At 39.8% G+C, this 22,932-nt stretch overlaps 1 protein-coding gene across 4 annotated transcripts in view; it reads right to left on the bottom strand.

Moving 5' to 3' along the window:
• PARD3B (par-3 family cell polarity regulator beta) overlaps positions 1 to 22,932 on the bottom strand; it is a 995,854-nt gene that overhangs the window by 277,151 nt on the left and 695,771 nt on the right. For all 4 annotated transcript variants that reach the window (XM_078071225.1, XM_078071227.1, XM_078071226.1 and 1 more), the window contains 2 exons: positions 9,849 to 10,055; positions 8,895 to 9,132 (listed from right to left, as the gene is read on the bottom strand). In XM_078071225.1, the coding sequence (XP_077927351.1) occupies positions 8,895 to 9,132; positions 9,849 to 10,055 (445 nt within the window). The remainder of the gene's footprint in view (positions 1 to 8,894; positions 9,133 to 9,848; positions 10,056 to 22,932) is intronic.

Raw genomic sequence — 22,932 nt, 5'->3', positions numbered from 1 at the left:
TGAAAGTACATACAAAACTGTGGCTGGTGTTGATGCATTTTTAGATGCTAATACAGTAGCAGCAATGATTAAGAGGGGACTTGGTATTGCTATCAGTTCAAAGTCTGGCTCTAGGCAGGCGGATTCACTTCTCAATGTCTCATTCTTTATTTATTTATTTTTTTTTTTAAAGATTTTTATTTATTCATTTGCGAGAGAGACGGAGAGAGAACAAGCAGAGGGAGAGGCAGAGGGAGAGGGAGAAGCAGGCTCCCTGCTGAGCAAGGAGCCCGATGCGGGACTCGATCCCAGGACCCTGGGATCATGACCTGAGCCGAAGGCAGATGCTTAACCATCTGAGCCACCCAGGCGCCCCAATGTCTCATTCTTTATTACCTGCAGAGTAGAGCTACTATTTGCCCCCCTCATATCCCATGCATCTTAAAGATGGATGTTGGTAAATTATACTGAAGTTCTCAGATAAAAGGTGCTAAACAAAGAACTAATTTCATTTTTTCCCTCAAGCAAATTATTAAATCTATACATGTCATTATCTAATAGTATTAAGTAAACATTGCACAAGGACATGACATTGTGCTGGACATGGTACAAAGCAAATTAGGCAAATGCGGTCTCAACTAGGAACTTGTGAGTGTTTATATATATGAATAAACTTGTTGTTAATATGTCTTATTAGTTATTTAAAATGAGTATGCAAATAGGTCCATTAGGAGATCCTTTGCATTTTCTTAATCCAGCATTTTAAATGATTATATTTCACCTTAAATGCTAATGAAGTTTATTTATTAATGTCTATCTTCCACTTTAGCGCCTATGAAAGTTCTTTTTAGCATATCAATTTCTTTAAAAAGTTAAGCCAATTTTTTTTTTTCCGCTGGACTTTTGTTCTGATCTGTTAACAAATCTAAACCTCATTATCCAAGAAAAGTAATGAGATAAAGGGGTCTATTTTTCTTCGGTGCTCTTTCATAATTCACATTAACGTTAATGGGAGTCGTGCACGCATATTAAGAGAAGAAGAGAACCCTAATTAAACAAATCAGGCTTCTGGTTGACACTATACGTGATCATTTGTTATTATGGAAAGTATGAGAAAATCATCCTGCTTTGGACAGTCATAAACAGAGCTCCCGAGGAAGCGAGATTCCATATGGTAGGAGGGAAAGGCGCTGAACAGCAATCAGCTTTTCAAATGATTTAGAAAACAAGCTACCCATACATTTGTATACTAATTAACTCCATCTATGCCCCTCGCCCCTCTATGAACATACACTCAAAGAAAACAGATAGAATGATAAACAAACATTTGCAGACAGGCATGACAGCTGAAAAAATTATTAAAGTCAGACACGAAACAAACTCTGGATGTTGGGCACTGTGGCGGCTCATTGGTCTCTGCGCTGAGCCTCTCAGCCTATCAGACAAGCAGCCTGTCTGGCTCTGGGTCTTCCTTCACTTAAGAAATAAATGCTGGCCACACAACCCTATATTTGTCTGATCCAAATTTAATCTATACTCTTTTAGTTACCATACTTGCCTCTACCCTCACCATTTTCTCTCACTTGCCCTATTTACGGAGGCTCTCCCTCCACTTTTTTTACATTCTCCTGTTTGCAATCTATTCCTATTATGATGCTAATTTTCCTCTCTGGTGCTTAGTTGCAAATGAACAAAAGCTAGGATGTATAATACATAAATATATAAATATTATCAGCGATCACACCACTGGATTTAATGGAAGTCAGTATCGGTATATTACACTCTCTACTTTGCAATTCCATTATGGGCTCAACACTGCTGGTCATAAAAAGTAGCATTCTGAGCCCAGGCCTGTGATAGTAATAATGAAAAAAAAGGGGGGAGGGGGTCATTGCTCTTCCTAACGCGAATGAAAAATTAAAATTGCTAGGGTACTTAGCTCAGAGGGAAATTGGCAAATTAACAAAATGAGGAAACAAAATATTCATGGCTCATATCGTGAAAGAGAAAGTAAATAATTTAAGATGGACTGTGAGGTGAGAAAATTCAGTTACCAAAAGGGCAAAAAAAGGAGCCTAACAAAATTTCAATATGTTTTCAGCTTCTATTCCTTTCCCGCTCAATCATAGTGAGCCATGGAGAAGGACGGATGGTTGCACCTGTGAGTAGCTTTTGACATGCAAATTCATTTTTTTGCCAGTCATATAGTTCTCTCAGGCTCAATATATGCAGCCATTTTGCCCTGATCCCCATAAGGTTCTCTGTTTTCAATATATTTCTATATACGCTTGCAGCTGAATTAAGAACTTTGACCTACTTTGGCTTTCATTTTTCACCTGAAATTTCATGTTTCAAACTGGCCTCTACTTCATGAAGCAAAGCACCTTATCTCTAGCCTGTTGTTGGCCTTTTGCCTTTGGGGAAATGACTGTTAAAATTTCATTGGCCTGGCTACATTAGATAGGTTGCCCTTCATACCCATAAAGTTGAAGGGATACCCAGACATTTTACAACCACTATCTAGAAAGAGGTAATGACAGGCACAGCCACATTACATTTATTGTACATGAGCCCTACAAGAGCCGTTATGGGATCAAGGTAAAGAGGAGAAATGTACGACAGATGTCACGCTCCCTGGAGATTTAAGTATTCAGTCTCTATCTAACCTAATTTAAAAATCAAGTCAAAATGTATCTTTATGGGTAATGTATTATAAGACAACTTCCAAGGCAGTCCAGTGAAATAACTATGAGCCATGCATTGAGAATATCAAGTCCAAAACCCATCCATACACTCTGGTCTGAAATACATGAAGGAAAAAAATAGAAAAGGAAAAAACCTGTTCCTCCATCTGAGTCCCCTTTCTATTTGTATTCAATGCCACCAAATGATTAGATAACCTTTGAAGATAGTTCAAGGTTATATTTAGAACGGAGTGACCCAAAGCTTATAAAATAGAAAGGATTGAATGATTTTAGTTATGTCATGACTTCTTACAACTTATTAAGCAAAACTGTCCAGTCTGAAGAAAACATGCCATGCTCACCTGAAATACAAAATAGCAATTAGAGGAAAAATTTAAAAAACTGAAACAAAGTTAGGGGGCTCCGAGTCAAAGGCTGCTGGCTGGCCGGCTGAGAAGACAAGAAGTAGAGCCTGCCGAGTCAGGCTCTGTGCTGACAGCTGTGCTCACGTAAATTAACTTCAACTTCACAACAGCTGGGACAGGGTATGTTATTATCCCCAATTCACTGCTGAGTAGACTGACTGAAAGGGATTCATGAAGGCCACAGAGGTTGTAAGGGACAGGTTTTTCACTATGTTAAGTATAAATTTAATGGTGATGATGTCTGTGTTGTTTGTGGTGGAGGAGGAAGGGGTGTGTGTGTGTGTGTGTGTGCGCGCGCGCGTGCGTTAAGTGTTCTTTTTAAAATGATCCACAGCAAGATGTCATTATATAGAGTTGCCTTAGTTTCAATAAAATAGTATGTTTTAGTATAAAACAAATGAAACATAGATGCTTTAGCCCTTGCAAAGCTTAGAAATAAAAAGTTGATGTCTTTAGATTAAAAAAAACCCCTAATGCCATTAGGGTTCATAATTTAGTCTTCCCTATGGAGAAATTGAACCTGTGTATCATTGAGGTATACCTATGTTAGCTAAGGTAAGAAGAAACAATGAAGAATAGCCAACTGGGGCACCTGGCTGGCTCAGTCAGTAGAGCATGTGACTCTTGATCTTGGTCGAGGTCATGAGTTCAAGCCCCACATTGGGTGTGGAGCCTACTTAAAAAAAAAAAAAAAAAAAAAAAAGGAACATCCAACCGATGGGCCAGGAGGAACAGAGTGGACCCATAACGGCTGCATATCAAGTGAGCCATTTAGATTAGAGCCCACGTGTCTTCAGAATGTTTAGCTCAGGTGTAACAGGGCTTTGTGTACTAAAAAGGACAGAATTTGGGTTAGCATTTTGTTATAGCTTTATGTGAAGCTGGTTTAAAAATAACCTTATATTCATGTGCTGCAAAAAAAAGCATAAAGTGATTTGGCATTAGTACCACAGCATGCTAGGTTCTGATAACGAATCTGCTGATGTTAAGTGTAGCCTGGGCAGAGGCACAGACCGTTAGGCAGTTAGTCCCTGTGGGGAAGAGGACACCATCCCTTCTGACTTCACCTTCTTCATAACACCTACTAGAGTCCGAAATCATCTCAATCATTTTGAGTTAGTGTTTGTTCTCTCCTCGTCACTGGGACGCAAATTACACAAGAGCTGCCGCCTGCATGTCTTGCTCAGCACCAAATAAATTGACTATTGATTCCCTCAAGTTGACAAGGTAGTGCTTTGTCCCAGAGGTAGCTGAGGCCAATGTCCCACCTCTCCCTGGGAAATCCACTGCCACAAGCAGTTTACGTGTTTATGTGATAGTTTGCTTATTTGGTTTTAAAATCACCAAATGAAATTCAAAAGTCTTTGAGTTTCCCCTCCTTTTTTAAGATCAAAAAACCCAAAAACAAAAACCCATAAAAGCAAGGACTTCATTGCTGTATGCCGGGGGTCTAGAACAGTGCCTGATGCAAAATAAGCATTCAATAATGTGGAATAAATGAAGTCTAATTATGAGGGTGCTTGGCAAAGAGTAAGCATTCGACATAGGTTATTAATCAATGACTATGGGCAGACAAATTTTTAAAACAGAGATGAAGTTTTCTTTTGGCAGGTGTAGCACTTTATTGTTAATCCATTAAAAAGGAATTTACTAGGCACAATTCCTTTAGGTACCAAAGCACACAAAGGGTATAGAAAAGGTACTTGATCAACATCAAGGTTTTCCATTCAGGGTCCAGCACAAGTTGATAATTCAAAGGTCTTTGAAGTGACTGGCCTATAATATCAAAAGGAAACAACAGCAAATATGATATAAAGGAATAGATTTTAAACACAGACCTGGGACAGAATTCAGTCTAAAGAATGTAAAGATCCACATGGTTACTAAACAATTAAGAAATCAGGGACTTAATGCTGGGCTTTCTGCTCTACACAGGGCAAAATTTCGTTAGCCGAAGGATATTCTCTTCAGTACTTAGAAAAGATCTGCTAGACCCCAGGAAAACAGCCGAGGGCTGGTAGCAACTGGCTTGTCTACTGAGGGGGTCTGAGCTGCACCCTTTGGCTGCCAGAAGCCACAAGCATTGTTTCTACCCACTAGTGCCATGAAGAGTACAAGCCCTCAGGAGGCCAAACACATGATGGAAAAATGGAAGCATCTTGATCCCCTAATGTCCTCTTTCAAAGGCAGGTAAACAGAGGATTCAGGGAAACTAACAAAGTTGGTAGGTTCTTGACTTGCATATTTTTCCATAATAATTCATGGCTGTGGCAGAGCCACAGCTGAATCTACGAGGAGGTAATTCTGAAATCAGCAAAGCATTAAGCACACTGGAACCAGACCACACATTTAAAGATACGAATTAACGAGATCCCCATAATGTTTTCAAAAGGATCAGGAGGAGGTCAAATTAACTAATGAGCTAAACTGTATGACTACATATTAACACGAATGGACTGGCTAGTATCAGAAAAGCACACAACACTTAGCTTTTTACAAGCCAGAGCAAAGCCACATTCACACTTCCACGACGCATGGCGTGGTGAGGACAGGGAGACGACTTTGGTCCCCGCTCCTGCCCTTGGCCAGGTGCCACTGTCCATGGCACAAGCTGCATTAAAGCCCCATGACAGGGGAGTGGCTGTGAAACACAGATAATGGAAAAAAATAATACATATTTAAGCCACACATCTACTTCCTAGAGAACCTTAAAGCAATCAATCTTTTTTAAATAAGAAACTAAGTCAATAGCATCTGAGCAACAGATGAGAATTTAAAGCAAAATCTGTTGGCTAATGGTAACAGCTTTTGGGTTCTTTGTTGTTGAAAATGTGCATGCAGCAGCAACTCCAATATGCTTACAACCTCAGATGCAAAAGGCTATGGAAAACAGTTGCTATTTTTACACGGGAGATAAAATCAAACACCACCTTTCAGATCTTAATTTTGCTAAAACAGTAGAAGGAAACAAAACGGAGGTGCTAGATGGCTAAAGGATCTAGAACCTGTGCTTTCCACCACAGGCAAATACAGCCTACACTGGACAACAAAAGGAATAGCTTGCTCTATGTTATGGGCAACACAGCATGGACCTGCCACATCAAGTCATCTAAAACAAACTATAAAGTGAAGGCTTACTTTAGTAATATTCTAGAAAATGGGATATGTGAAGCTCTAATAATTCTTATATTTATAGACGACTCTAGTTAAATCTTCGTGGCTTTTTTTTTTTCTTTAACACCTTAAAGAGGAAATTGTTTCCTTATACATTACTACGATATTGTAGAAGTAGTACTAGTGATTATAACAACTATGTTAGTTTTCTACTGATGCTGTAAAAAAAAAAAAAAGTACTGTAAACTTAGTGGCTGAAACAACAGAAATGGGCTGATGTTAAGGATTTGGCAGGCTGGGTTCTCTTCTAGAGGCTCTCCAGACAGAATCCACTCCTCTGTGCTTTCTAACTTCTAGAGGCTGCCCTCATTCCTTGGCTCATGGCCACCTCCCTCCATCTCAAAGCCGGCAACATTGCATTTCTCTGTACCTTTCTTCCACAGTCACACCTCCTTCTTCTACTTTTAAGGCTTCTCATAATTACTTTGGGCCACAGGGGGAAATCCAGGATGATCACCTTTATCTTAAGGTCAGCCTATCAGCAACCTTAATTCCATCTGCACCGTAGTTCTCCTTTGTCATGTAACATGACATATTCACAGGTACCAGGAATTGGGATATGGACATCTTTAGGGGGCCCTTATTCTGCTTACCACAATAATTAACATCTATTGAGTGTGTATTTCTTGCCAGGCGCTGTTTATAAGCATGTTACATGTAACTAAACAAATGTAATTCTCATAATAATGGTATATTCTATTATTATTCCCATTTTTCAGATGAGGAAACTGAGGCACAGAGATTAAATAGTGTGCCAAATGCTACCTAGATAGATAACCAGAAGAGCTGGGATTGAATTTAGCATTTCACATGCAGAGCCTGCACTGTTAACCTCTGACTTCCATAAATTCAAAGGCAATTCTCATCTATATATTTGGACTGTGTGTGTCATTATTATCGGGATGCTTAGCACAGCCCACAAATTCTGGCAATCGTAATGATTACATAGAAAAAGGGCATGTTTAACATTCAAAATGTTAAAAACAAACCAACATCTATTGAGAGATTTGTCTTGCTGGAATCAATATTATCTGTGTTGCCTAAATGTGATTTTACAGTTTCAAGGTCTGTCTCTCTCTCTTTCCATATTTATATATAATAACAGATTATATTTATATTCATATATTATATATGAATAACAGATATGGAATAGAACTTTCTGTTTCTGTCTAGAATTTCAGTTGAAAATCCTAAACTTGGGGCACCTGGATGGCTCAGTCGGTTAAGCATCCAACTCTTGGATTTGGCTCAGGTCATGATCTCAGGATCGTGAGATTGAGCCCCACTTCGGGCTCCATGCTCAGGGAGGGGTCTGCTTGAGACTCCCTCCCCCTCTCACACTTACGTGCTTTCTCTCTCTTTCTAAAATAAATAAACAAGTAAATAAAATCTTAAAAAAAAAAAAAAGAAAATCCCAAACTAAAGACATCTGATGACAAATGCCACCCAGTATTCTTAAGAGAGGTATCTCCTAAGAGTTGAATAAGAGGTAGCCAACATCACCTCCCATCCCTCACCTTCAGCCCCTGGAAAAAAAGAAGGGTAGAGACTGAGAGAGTGATTTTCTGTGATGCAAAGTTATAGGAGTAAAGAAAGTAATGGAAAGGGGTGCTTCCCCTCTTGCTCCCAACAAAATAAGCAAGGAGGCTTCAAGATTACCCCTGAGAGGATTTGAAGGCAATTGTATGAAAGGAGACAGTCATCCTCCCTGTTTGCTTGAAACTTGCAGACATTCACTGGCCCTCTCCCTTTCCCGTGCGTGCAAGCTTGGGTTTGGCACGTGGCTCTAGGGCTGGGGAGGCACAGAACAGGGCTCGACTCTGCCCTGGAGAAATCTGAACATGCCACGCTGGCTGGGGCACCATTTCAGCATCAACAAAGCACATTTAGCTGTAGGAGAAGAGACAAAGTGGGTTTCTGATTGTGCCCTGAGGGGATATGCCCAATGGATGGGCTGGCTGCATCTGAAATCTTGTCTCACAACCCCACTGAGTTAGGAGAGCAGGTCCGCTAGCCTCACTTTGAAAGTGAAGACAGGAAGGCTCAGGAAGTTAAGCAACACATGAAGCCTGGCAGCTCACGTGCAGAGGGTCACGGACTGAGAACAGGGTCATCTGATTCCAGACCCAGGGACATCTCCACCGACCGCTCCCAGCTTCTGCAGGTGCTCACAGGCCTGGCCATGCATGCATCTCCAGTTACGGGGCGGCTGAGTGAGGTCCATCTACTCTGTCTTCTCTAACTCACAGGGGGGTGTTGTAGACGCGATGGTTGGGGACTCCCTCACCTCTTGCTTTCCCTACACTGATGGAAGATGCATTTAATTCACGCGCATAATGCTTTGGTACCAAGGGCCGAGCACTGCCCATGCCTCTACCTGGAGTTAGCCTTCCGTTTGCAGCAAATGGATCACAGCCTCCTGGAATCACCAGGAGCCTCGGGAGCCACCCGGGAAGGCTCCTTCTGCTCCTGCAGGAAAGGAACTGGCGCCTTCACAGTTGAGATTTTTACGCATTTAGCTAAAAAGGAGGGAAGCTTGCCATTTTTTCTGGCTACACACAGAGGAGTGATCTCACCAGGAGAAATCAAAAAGCAAGACAAAGCCCACTGGGCCTTCACAGCACGCCCATACCTCAGCATGGCACCGAATCCTTTCTTCTTGATTTTCCTCTCTGGGTCTTCATTTTCTTCTTTCAGCTTTTTCTCCTTGACTTTCAGTTTGCCCTTGTCCTTCTTCTTCTCCTTCTCTTTGGGTTTTTTGATTTTCCTGGCTTTCTGTTCCGCGTCCTCCAGCTCTGAGTTGCCCTGAGGGGTAGATTCACAATTCAGAGTTCCTTGGCCAGAGTGAGAGCTCTTATCAGACAGACGGTCTGTACGGAGAGAAAAATCAATACGTGTGGTCAGGGGCACTCACTGTTAGTAGATCAAGAAAAGTTAAGTGTAAAATACAGAGGAATGAATAAAGCACTCCAGAGTTCTACCCTTCCACGTGGCTACTTGTACTCTTTGAAGAGACAACTGCCTAAATCTGGTTACTTCAAGTAAGGTTTGCTGTTGGGAGGAGGGAGAAATGGGTGGTTCAGCCGGTGGTATGAAATGTTTGATACATGGCAAAACACGAATATCTCTGAAAGCCAGCTTGGGAACCTCGATCGGCTCCGAAAGCCCATATGCTGGTAAACAAACAGGGCGAGGTTATTTCCAGGAGAGGTTTCTGAGGACACATGTAACCCAACTGCTTCTACCCAATTAATGCAGTCAGTCCTCAGGTTGAGGCTGCTTCTAATGACTCAAATAAGAATGTCAAGAAATGCATACTTAGTGCTCCTACCCGTCCTTGTAGGAAAGTGAAGGAGAACATTTCTTTAGCATTTGCGCTGTCAAATAAATTGCATATCGTGTTAGCCAATTCCATGTTCGTTAAGCCAAAGGGCAAAACGTATCAGGAAAATGAATTACTTTTAATATCAAAAATTTACTTGTGATCCTTAAATCATTTTTCTTTGTCGTTAAGCACACATCCTTGCCTATGATTCGCAGATGATAATGAGATGAAGAACGTGGGTAAAGAAGCACTTTGTCCTACCAGCTTCTAGCTCTTCGGGTCCGTCATAGGATTTGTCAATGGCTGCCCGGAAACTCTCGTTGCAGCCTCGGCCGCGAACCATGTGCGGCCGGGGCCTATGGAAGGGAAGTTCGTTCTTCCTGACCTCAGCAACCGCAGTCTGGAGGCTCTCCAAGGAACTGGACTTTTTCAAACCCAGGGTTGGACCAAAATCTTTGCTTGGAGATTCTGGAAAAGAAAGGGCAAAATGTCACCCTTTCCCTAGTGAGGCACGGTGTGGGGTAGTGGAAAAGTCTGTTGTTCCAAAAATATTTGTTTGGACATCTTAAAAAAGGGGGTGTTGAGTGAGTAGGGTTTGGGGTTCGACCCCAGTTTTGCCAACTTTTTGTGACTTTGAACAAGTGGTTTGAGTTCTTGGAGTCTTAGTTTTCTTTTTTGTAAAGTTGTGGTTAAGATTTAAAAAAGATAACATATATTAAATAAATATGCCTGTGTGTATATGTGCACATACACAGATATATATGAATTTGAAAGTTTCTAGCAGTCTATAGAAATTGTACACGCACACACACACAGGGCTTCGAAGATGACAAGTGCTTCTCTCACAGTGCCCATCCCAAGTGTTCCCTTCGTTGTAGCTTTTTAAAAAATAATTAATTTAATTTAATTTCTTTTTTAAGATTTTATTTATTTATTTGAGAGTGAGAGAGCATGAGAGAGAGCATGAGCATGGGGGAGGGGCAGAGGGAGAAGCAGACTCCCCACTGAGCAGGGAGTCTGATGCAGGACTCTATCCCAGGACCCTGGGATCATGACCTGAGCTGAAGGCAGCTACTTAACCAACTCAGCCACCCAAGTGCCATGTAGCTTTTTTTTTTTTAAGATTTATTTTTTTAGAGAGAGAGAGAGGGAGAGCATTGGGGGGAGAGGGGTAGATGGAGAGAGAGAATCTCAAGCAGGCTCCCCACTGATTGTGGAGTCCAGTGTAGGGCTTGATCTCATGACCCTGAGATCATGACCTGAGCTGAAATCAAGAGTCAGGTGCTTAACTAACTGAGCCACCCAGGTGCTCCTACATTGTAGCTTTTACTATTTCCATGACTATTTTTATGATTATTGAGTAACATACTACGCATAGAAATCAACATTGAAGTGATTGTAATTTTTATGATTAAACACTTTACTCTAGTGGCTATTACTGTATCATGAATGCAATTCATTTAGTAAATAAATAAATAAAGCAAAGCAAGAAAGTAAACAACTTTTCTGTGTCAGTGCTTATTGTTCCAAATTGTATTTCTATATGGGTATCTAGAAAAGGGGTAATTTTTAAATGTAATATATAATTCCAAAAAGAAAAAAAACCAAGTGAATTTTAGTACTTTGTTTTCCGATATATAATATCTTTTACTAGCACTGTTTGGCCGTGTAGCTGTCCCCTTCCCCCACGCCGCAACCGCCATTCCCAGCCACAGCCAGGCTTCCGGTTGTCTATAGCAGGATTAGGCTCTCTAAATACCAGCTGCACAAAGATTATTTTAAAGATGGAAGGAATTCTATCAGGGCCCCTTTCTACCAGCGCGAAATCTCATGATCCTCTCCAGTTGAGAAGGAGGTTATTACCACTTGGAGGCTAAATTTGCATTTCTGGGAATAAATTACTTTGCAGTTTTTCCATAGCTACAGATTGAGTACATACTAAGGGTTATGTACATAAACTACCTTACTCAATGCCTCTTTTCAATATGTTCTAAATATGTTAAAAGTAGTCAGAATAATGACAATAATTCTAGTAGCTAACATTGCATGGCATGCTTCGTCCTGTTCTAAGCGCTTTACCTGTATTACCTTACTATATTCCTAACAGTTATTATTGTTAACCCCATTTTATAGATGACAGAACTCACACACAGAGCAGAGAAATACTGGTATAAAATTACACACTCACTCTGCATCAGAACCAGGAATGTCCTCAGGCAGCCTCACTCCAGCATTTCTGCTCTGTACTGCCTAAAGATAAACTTGGCCTCTGCCCTCTACTTGATGACTCTAATGAGTCAAGCTACTTAAACTGGCCCACCGTGTCCTCATCTCCAGAAGAAGAGCATTAGTCTAGATTAGTCCTGATAAGATTGGCCAAACAGGCAAACTACAAAGATCAGATGTTGCTATAATTCTAGTTTCATCATTAACTTACAGGAGGCAATTTTGCACTTTGAACAATATACATGATGACAATAAACACTGCATTTTGCAGGTGACAGTGTATCTTTGATCAACGCAACAGAGATGAGATTAAGCGAAAAAAAAATTACAAGAAATTTCGGGTACAAATTTCAGATGCTACTTGCAAGTCACAAACACTGAGACTATGTTACTACTAAATCCGCAAAGAGGCATACTTCTAATATTCTCAGGAAGGAAGGTAAGTTGAAGAAACAGAAATTGGATAAGATTGTTTCTGACAAGAAAACAAAAGGCAACATAGATTTTGGGGTATTGAAGCAACAGTAAAAGCTTTGGAGTTTACAGAAAATGTTTTACACCATCAACCCCTAGGGACGTCTGACATGAAGTTTGGTGAAAACAAGAAGATGAAGAACACTATCTGAGAAAGCTTAGTTCCTCTGTCAACAATAGTAACCATTTTTATTTATTAATTGCCATTCAGGAGATTATATTAGAGCCCAAACTGTAAGTATTCATGTCAACCTTTTGCAATAAATTCTAGGGAACATGAAAGTGAATAAATCATCCAAGATATAAGGCACGCTATCTAAGAGGAGCTCATCTAAAGCTCAGCAAGAAGTCGTATTTGAGAAGGAACAAATACAGTGTTACTCATTCTAAGCAAACTGAACATTAAGGATTCATGGATTTGCTGGATTAATAGAGCCAGCAATTAATTCACTTTACAAAAATAAATAGAAGCCACAAAGTAGAAGCATCAACTGACACTGACCAAAATTACAACCTAGCTGTATTGGATGTGGTACATGGTAAAATTAAAAGCAAAACTAGTTGAGTCCTAGGTTGTGAATGTGAACTCAGGGGTTTTCAGGCTTGGAAAAAATGTTTATATTTATTCCTGGGGAGTCAACAGGATGTAGCAATGGCAGGCTGATGTGAGAGAGGAAAATCTGAAATCAGGAAAGCCTCTGCAAGGTTTCACAGGGGCACCGAACTGAAGTTCCAAGTGAAAGAAGACTCTGATGTGGGCCTTGACCAGGGTTCTACATCTGTAGGTGTCCCAGGGCTTCCGACAGAAGAACAAGGTCGTGTTACTGCTTATGGGAGGGATTATTATATCAATTGATGGGGATCAGCACTAAATTCCAACAAAACACTTAGAATGAAGTACCCTACCACGTAAAGATTGTACAGAGTACAATAAATGGGCACATTTAATCCCTCTTCTCTTAGTCTTACCCTCACCAATTCAAACTTAGGTTGATATTACCTAGGAAATTCTGTAGCTTTTAGAATGGGAAGATTCACTGTCTATTTTTAGCCTAACCATTTACACAAATTATATTTTTTCTAAGCTCCCATTAAAAATAGAGGTCTCTCTGAAGGGATAATGTAAAGTAATTAATCAAATTCAAAACCTCAGTCACTCTATCCCATTGAAGTCATCCCAAAATATGATGACTCCTCACATTTTCCTTGGCAGTTGATGTGTGGCTGGGGCTGATTTTAAGCAATTGTCTGAGAGAGTGATCTATGAATACCATGTGTTATCAGTCTCAGGGTGGGTGGACTCTGTCCAAATTTGAGCATTTCCTTGTCCCATTTTGAGCGTCTACAGAACTAATCTTAATATGATTGTTCAGTGATTTCCAGGCCAACCTCACTTACTTGCCTATGCCAAGGAATAAATCTTCTTTCAAACTTTATTAGCAAAGCTTTATTTTTTTAAACTTATGACTTCTACATCCAGTGACCATGTTCTCTAAGATCCAGATAAACTCATCTTCCCATCAGAAACACTAACTTGACATACACAAACTTCTTTAAACAAATGATATAACAGTTATCAAGGGTGCTAAAAGAGGGATCTTACATGATAAAAATGATTCTCAACGTCATATAATAAAAATATTCTTAACGTTCCATGCGCCAAATTTTTCCTTAAAATAAAAGCCTCATAAGGAGATATCACTGACATTTTTTAAAAAGATGCTATAGCACTTTCAAAGATTCATCTGTTCCCAAATGAAGGAAGGACTCGCTTGACTGAGTCCCAGAAGCCTTCCCCACAAAGAGTAGAGGGAAATTTCAGGATCATGTCTTTTGGTCCACCAACCCTCAGACATATCCACTACTCCCTGTCATCCAGAGAAATACATTGTTATGAAGAGAATGGATGCACACAACAAGACTAAAGATTTAAAGGACTAAAGACTTCTCCATGTGAGAAATGGGCATGAAAGAGGTGGTCTCATGAAACAGAGAGCTACTGTCTAGGTCAACAGGTGCCACTACAGAACTGACCCTTCACACCCTGAGAAACCATTGCCTCCACCTTCTAGGTAGAAAGTCCCATGTCAATGTATCACAAAACAGAAAGTCCTTCCTGGAGGATTGTCTGGATGTGGACCTCAGTTTCCCTGACTCAGTCTTGGATTCCTGCCCCATGACTGCAAACTGCTGTTGGTTCCCTACAGGCAGGTGATTCAGATAATAGAGAATAAAAGTCTAGAGTATCATTAATAGTGAATGATTAAGAGGGGAAGCTGTGAAGCATCCCAACAACCTCCACTCTGCCACTTATTTCCCGAGTTATTAACCCCTCTGTGCTTCAGTTTCCTTATGTGTAAAATGATGGTAGGACCAGCATGGAAGAGTATCTGCCGCATAGTCTATGCTCATAAAGCAGTAGTGATAATTACTGTCACTATACTTTTGTGTCACCTCTATACATCTGAATAAGTGAAGGCCTAGCCCAATTTAGTTGGTTGAGTCCACCATTGCATTCTTTTTTTTTTTTTTTTTAAAGTTATACTTACTTATTTGAGAGAGAGAGCACGCGCACATGCTCACGAGCAGGGAGAGGGCAGAGGACGAGGTAGAGAGAAATCAAGCTGACTATGTGAAGTGTGGAGCCCCACGTGGGGCTCGATCCCACGATTCTGAGATTAGGCCTGAGCCTAAACCAAGAGTCAGATGCTTAGCTACTGCACCACTCAGGTGCCCCTCCACCATTGCATTCTTAACTACAACCATTCCTTCTGCAAAAAGCTGAAAAGGGCTTCCTAAAAAAATAGCATCATTTCTTTTTTATTCAAAAGTTGAACTGATTTTTTTTAAACAACTCCTTACTTTTTTTTTCTTTTGAAATAGGGTATATGTACCCATCTCTTCACTGCATCTAGAGACTATCACTGGGAAGACTGAGAGTGGAGTCTCGGTTGCCCTTTCCTTAAGGCTATAATCATTTAATTAGTCTGAGATTTCATTGGCAATATTTGAACTTCCCGTTGTAGCATTAAAATCTTGCAATAAAAGAATACCTTAATCCAGAAAAACAGTAATTGGATCTTCCATTATTGATGAAATTGCTTCCAATACATTCTTATTAGAACATAAGGAATTATTTTGGGGAAGGTATTCACTTTCAGATATGTGGCAAGTTTTTCTCCCAGCTAGAGCTTTATAATTAATAAATACTTATGATAAATTAAGAATAAATAATGTATTAATTTGCACATTTCAATAACATCAATGGCCCTCAAGGCACTTAGTGAAAATTAATTAAGTTAGTGCTCCTCCCTCTAAAATAAAGGACTTGTGCCCAGTAGTAAACTGGGGATCAAAATGATAGCAGTGCTATTCAGGGGTCACAGCATGAAACTTAAGAAGGCCGGGAATTCGGCAAGATAGCTTGCTTTCATTATCAATTTGGCATTGCTGTATTATGAGCAATGAACTTGGGCAAATACAATAGAAATGCTTTACTTGCTTCATGGGGAGTTGTGATGTGAAATTAATAGCCTTAAAACTCTTTGAATGAAAAACTATCATAAATTCCAAGTAGGAAGTCACAACACCACTTTATTCTCCAATATATCCCGCTTTGTCTTTTTATTTTAGATTACACTTAACTGAAAATTTTGTATATTTGATTTTTTTAGTAGTTTCCCTAGAGGGAAAATGTCTTATGTGCTTTAATAGATATCATTGCAAATCCATTAGCCTAGAAAAAAAGTTCCCCATAATATCCAAATGTATAATTTCCTAAATTATGTTATCTGTGCTGTGTCCATAATGGGCCTAATTACCTTCTTGCCTATCTCAGTATTCCAAATATTGATCATCATTCCAAGCTTATCACTGTGCCCCGTTTCCTATTCATTACCATAGGGCATAATGTAATCTGGTTTATACATTATCTGCTGTCAAATGGGTCTCAGTTCTTTTACTGGCAATTTCCAAGTTCTCCAGGAGCAGAGATTTTTCTTTTAAGTCTCGTAAATCCCAGGGTCTTTTATCATTTCTTGAAATTCACGTCAAATGTTCAATAATGAACTTCTCATTAAGATTCATACATTTGCATAATCTCTCCTCCTCTGTCTCCAAACATTGTCTATTTTAAAGTGAAAATATCTAGAGAAAATATGGGAAGATTAGGTGAACAAATACAACACACTGCTTTGATGATGAGTGTGGGCATGGCCCTCCCGAAGTCTTCAAATCTCTGCCAAGTGTTGTTACACAAGCTAATTGTTACTAAAAGTTCCTTCTTTGATAAACTGAAAGTCGAAATCTTATGCCCGATTTTGGTGCCTTTCCTAGACTCAAATTATGTGCAATAAATGTAAAGAACAGTGAATTTATTGCACCAAAAACATTCTTGTGACACTTTTTTTCATTTATTGTCTATTTTGTGGGTAAGGAAATATTTCCTGGTTCAATTTAATGGGTAAATTATTTATTTATGTACTTATTTATTTATTAAAGATTTTATTTATTTATTTGTCAGACAGAGAGCACAAGCAGGGGGAGCGGCAGGCAGAGGGAGAAGCAGACTCCCTGCTGAGCAAGGAGCCCAATGTGGAACTCGATCCTGGGACCCTGGGATCATGACCTGAGCCGAAGGCAGATGCTTAACTGGCTGAGCCAGTAATGGGTAAATTATTTAAAAATATGTATATATAACCATATTTCTGGGCAGATTCTGTTAAGGCAACTGAAGAACTCAGACAAACCCATTCCCAAAAGCCGGTTTGTTGTGATCTTTTGCTTACCCTCTCAACTAGCTTATTAGGAAAACCCTTACCTAATTAAAAACAACAATAACAATAACTCACAATTGGCATTCAAGATAATAATGAATTTAAAAATTGGATAAATAGCACTTGTCTCCAAAAGGGAATATGGCTACTTAGAGGAAACAAAACAAAACAACTTTAATTATTTAACTGGGGGAAAAAAACACTTGTTTGAGAGTCCAGTAAACTGTCTAATGTAGCAAGCTTTTGCACCTGTGAAACAGGATCAATAGGATCGATAAATGCCACCTATCATTTTCTTAGTCCTGTTGACTTGGTATCCTCAGCACAGGGAAGCACTACATAAATATTTGTTGTAGGGATAAATGAAGGTGAAGGTAAAGGGTGTACACAGCATGTGGATGCCCCTTTTCTCCAGGGCTGTGAGGGGGAACCAAATTTTATCCAGAGAAACACACCTCAGAGTTGTGTTACTTCCTCCAAGCGCTCACACAGCGTCTTGTTCTTTGTTAATACAGCCCTTAGGTTCTTTGGTGTCACTTTCAAGGGTTTAATAATTTCTGCCCTATCCATAATTATTCATTCATCTTCTCTATGTTTTGCCTTTCTTTTTATACTAGTCATTCCCTTTGCTTAACTTTTCTCTCTGTAATATTAACCTTTCCTGCCATTTCTATCTCCTTGAGTGCACTTTAGTCTTGTTTTTCCCACCGCCAAGAACACCTCTATTTGTCTTCCAGATCCTTCTTGTATACCCTGGGAACAGGCTTTCACTCTGAATACAAAGTGCTTCTGTGATTCTACTCGCCACCCCACCCTTTCCTTTTACCGTTTACTCTGTACGGCTTGCTTCAGCAGCACATCTTTCTTCTGCTTTTGATTGTTGAGTGGTTTATGCCCTATGTGGTTGTATACTATAGTACTCTCAAAATAAAGTATAACAGAAAGAATTCTAATAAGTCTCTTTAAAACCATTAGCATAATTAAAAGTTCAAACCGATTGATTTCTTGGATGAAGACGCACAAAGATGTTTTTACAAGATGTTATGTTAATTTAGTATCTGTATTTCTTAGGGTCAAATATTATTTTTGCACTTTTGCTTTACCATTTTCTCCCCTTTTGATAGCTGACTGTACTTAAAAGAAAGAAAACACTTCAAATTCTCAGTTACTGAGTTATTTATAGAACTGATAGAAAGTGTGTTTTTTGGTTTGGTGTGAATATGAATAACAATCTCTCTATGGATATATTTGAAGCAAGATTTCAATCTAATGTTAAAATGTCGAGCCCAAATTAAGTCAGCTATCAATGAGTGTCTACTGAGTATGTTTTATGGCTCAGAACTGTGCTTGGTCCTAGAGGTAACAGAGGCTAAGTATAATAGTAACAAACACTTCCTTGTTGCTTTATAATTTACAAAGTTCTTTCCTATACAACATGAGATCGCATCATACACCATTGAACTTACCCAAATTCACTTGTACATTCATGTCCAGAGAGAGCTCAAATGAAGAAGGAGGGTGGGCGGGCAGAACAAAATAACTTATGTAATGGGAGTAATTTCACTCACCATCCACCTCAGGGAGAGTAGGCTCTAGAATGAATGCATCTCAGAAAGGGCAGGAGTTTGGAGAAATGAACTGTTTCCTGTGAGTCTCTGCTTTTACTTTTTACCCTGGGTAAACATTACATTCTTTTTAATTGAGATATAATGGATACTTAACATTGTGGAAGTTTAAGGGGTGCAAATGATGACTTGATACACATACATATCGTCAAATGATTACCACACGAAGGTTAGTTATCACCTCACATCATTACCATTTTTTGGTGTGTGTGGTGAGAACATTTAAGATCTACTCTCTTAGCAACTTTCAACTATATAATACAGAATTCTTAACTATAGTTTCCATGCTGCACCTAGATTCCCAGAACTTAATCATCTTATAATTAGAAGTTTGTACCCTTTGACCAACGTTCCACATATCCCCCATCACTAAGGTCCTGGCAACCACCATTCTGCTCTCTGTTTCTATGAATTTAGCTTTTTACGATTCTACATATAAATGAGATCATATAATATTTGCCTTTCTCTGACTTATTTTAACTTAGCATAATGCCCTCAAGGTCCATCCATGTTGTTGAAAATGGCAGGATTTCTATCTTTTTTTATGGCAGGATAATACTCCCTTCGTGTATATATACTGCATTTTCTTGATCTGTTCATTCACTGGTGGTCACTTGGGTTGTTTCCATGTGTTGGCCATTGTGAATAACGCTGCAATGAACACAGAGTGCAGATACTCTTCAAAATAGTGATTTCATTTCCTTCAGATAGACACCCATAAGTGGGATTGCTGGATCACACAGTAGCTCTATTTTTAATTTTTTCAAGAACCTCCATACTGTTTTCCATAATGGCTGTACCAATTTACACTCCCACTGACAGTTCACAAGGTTCCCTTTTCCCCACATGCTTGCTAGCACTTGTTATCTCTTGTCTTTTTGCTAACAGCCATTGTAACAGGTATGAGGTGACGGTCTCTGCTTGCTGCTTATGTCATAAGCATCCTATCATAGGAAGGGTCATTCTTGAGTTTCAAGATTTCTATCTTCTATGGGTCCCCACGCTTAAACCCAAGCTGATCACTTCATCTGATGCTTGACTGAAGAAATAGCTATCTGTTGCAGATAATTTTGAATTCTGTACTTTAAGGTGAATTTGGGTGATTTTCAATAATATTTTATGATTTCCCTTTCCCTGATGACTTGAGAATCATTCTTGAGAGGTGGTACCTCAGTACTGTATCTCATGTAAATCTCAGAACAACCACTCAACTCAATTCTCTTCCAATTCCTTTTAAAATTCCCTGAGTTTGCTGACAAAGAAATGTTGGCCTTTTGACTTGGCAAAGCCATTCGGATGTTCTGTAAGGCTTTCTTTACTTTGACAACCCAGGAATTAAGCTCCTCCCACTTTTTTTGAAGCCTCAAAATAAAAGATAAGGTACCTACTTTCCTCCAAGATGTTATAATCCATGTGCTGAACGAAGATGGACACACACGCAGTGATAACACCAGATAATGAATAGGAGTCCCTTCCCATTTGTGAGGGAATATATCCGTCTGAGGATATATATAGATCCCCAAAGCTTAGAAAATAAAAATGTTTGATTCCTGGCTCCTTCAGTAGTGGTATTTCCAATGGGCGCCATGTTTTCTCTTCACTCCACTAATTAACTGCTTTTTTGGCATCCAGTAATAATTTACTCTTTAGAGCAATAGCTGTAACAAGCACCGGTTCTGGCGTCAGACCACTTAGGTTCATTTCCCAGTTCCATTCTATACTCACGGTGTTACCTCTGATGCTCTCACCCCTCCGTGACTCAATTTCCTCATTTGTAAATTTGTTACAGATTTTTACAATTTGCTATGATGACAAATTTGTAAAATTTGTAACACAGAGATAATGATTGCACCTTCTTCACCGGGTAGTTAGGGGGACTATCTGATACCGAGCTCAAACATGATGCCTGGCACATATAAGTATTCAGTAAACATTAGTTTGTACCATATGTCTTCTTTTATGAGTAATGTTTACACTCATTAGGAGGATTTCTTTACAACCAACAGAATGCCAAGAGGATTTCTGTTTCCCATAGCCATATATCATGGGCCTGGGGCATCATTAGCTTTGACTTTTCACTCTTCACTCAAAACTAATTATTTTTTGTATTGTTTAAGACTTTTCATCACTTTTCAAATCATCTTCTACACCCTTCACTTCTTTCAATAGCCCAAAAGCCTTGTTTCTTACAGATGTATTTTCCATAAAGAAACCAAATTCTAAAATCACTTGCTGGGAATACCCAAGTCTGGGCCAAGTGAAGAGCTGGGTGACTCTTCTCCCCCAGACCAACCCATTACACCATCAACAAAATGACAAGCCAGGAAGCATCACAGACTTTTGGGGTCATGGGGCAATAGACAGTGCTGAAGATTATAGAGCCTAGGATGCTGACATATAGCATAGTTCTGGGCTAGAGCAGTGTGGGCACGTGAAAGTCCAGAGAGGACAAAGCACCCTGATCTTCGGTCACTGGATAAGGCTACATGAACAAAGCAAGACTCGTCCTTGAAGATGGATCAGACACAGGCAGGAAAAGTAGGAGGTGAGCAGGAGCTCCACAAAGGAGGAAAAGCATGAGAAGAAACCTGACACGTCTCTTTGGTGGTAGGGGTATAGGATGGATAGAGTGACCGGTAAGGGAAAGTGACTGTATTGGGGATTGGTGGGAAATAAGTAGGGGTAAAGTAAGATACGAAATCTGGCTGAAAATGTGAGACTGCAGCAGGGGGCAATGGAAATCCTTTAAAAGTTTTTCACCAGCAGAATGGCTTGGTAATATTGGTATTTTGAGACGAGAACACAGAAGAAATATATAGGAAAAATTAAGGAGAAGAAAGACTGCTGTATTATATGGCAATGGAACTCACTGCAAATAAAATATCTTGGTCTTTACTTTCATCCTTTTAACAATTCCAACTTCAGGCCTTTGTGAAGCAATTTCTTCTAAAACATTTTTAGTATGATTAGTCATCTTTCCTTACAGTGAATGGAGCTACTTGCCCTAGACTTTTCTCTGACCAACGGGGAAAGGCTGAAGAAACATGGTCTCATCTACTTGGGAGGCAAGAGGTGCTCCTGGATGTGTCTCTGTGAATGGGTAGGACAGGGGCACCACCTGCCACCCTTAAGCTTCCTACTGGCAGGCTAAGCTGCGATTGCTGCAGCCAGACCCGATGCTATCTCCTCTTAAGCACACTTTATTATATTTTGTAATATATAATGATTAATGGGCAGTAAAACTAATAACATGGGGGCACACAAAATAAATGAGGTGGCAAATATGAAAAGGAAGTCCCACTTAATGTTGTTGTGAAATCTGACAACATGCTGGAATTTCCCTATACCTCAGCCCGAGGAGCCCTCGCCAGCAGGAAACAAGGTTACAAGAAGGTGGCATTTCCATTAATAACTTCCCCTCTGGGAAGTCTATGATCAATCTTTCTTGTGCTGAAATTCTTGTCAGATTGTAGTGAAATTTCAGAGAAATGGAGGTACTGCTATATTCCATCTCAGGGAAGCTCATGGAAGAACGGGAAGAATATCACAACTTGCCAGCTATCCTGATCTGCCCGTTTTACCTACCCCTGGTATTGACATTCATTTTTTTTTCTACCCAGTATTCACCATTCCCGATGGAATGCGTATCCTATTTTTTGGGGGGGGGGTTTACTATGCTCCCCCCACTTTCACCCAGAAGTGTGCCTATGACCCAGGCATAACTTATCAGTAAATATCATCCCCTGGTTGGTTCAGGGATAGGCTGTTGGTCCACACACAGCTAATTAGAACTAACCCTGGTAGAGTGACCAGGAAAAAGTCATCTTCTTTGCTACCGGGGTTGCTGGGGGGATAAGCCTGGAGCTGCTGATAGCCATCTTGCTTTTCCATGAAAATGAAGTCCAATGAGAGGAACCAGAACTGTGAGAAAGAGCATTGTTGACACCGAGACCCTAGATCCAGCCTTGTCTTTATGTAGATGCTCCTCTGAACTTTTCAGTTGCCTGAGTCAACAAATTATCTCCTTGCAAAAGCCAGTTTGAAATTGGTATTTTCAATTGTCACCTAAAGAGTTGACTTAATACCCTATTCTCTAATGTTTCATCTCTATACCAACCCACCAGTTGTTTCTTCTCAGGTCAGACAGACACTTGAGCAACAGGGAAGGTTGTTCCTTGGCTATAACGGTGAAGAGATCGTAAGTACAGAGCTGATCAGAGCAGTTAGAATGGCCCTTCACGTTAG

This window comes from Halichoerus grypus, chromosome 4, assembly GCF_964656455.1.
Source record: "Halichoerus grypus chromosome 4, mHalGry1.hap1.1, whole genome shotgun sequence".
In the NCBI taxonomy this organism is placed as follows: Eukaryota; Metazoa; Chordata; class Mammalia; order Carnivora; family Phocidae; genus Halichoerus; species Halichoerus grypus.
This window is presented reverse-complemented; position numbering and strand designations above follow the sequence as displayed.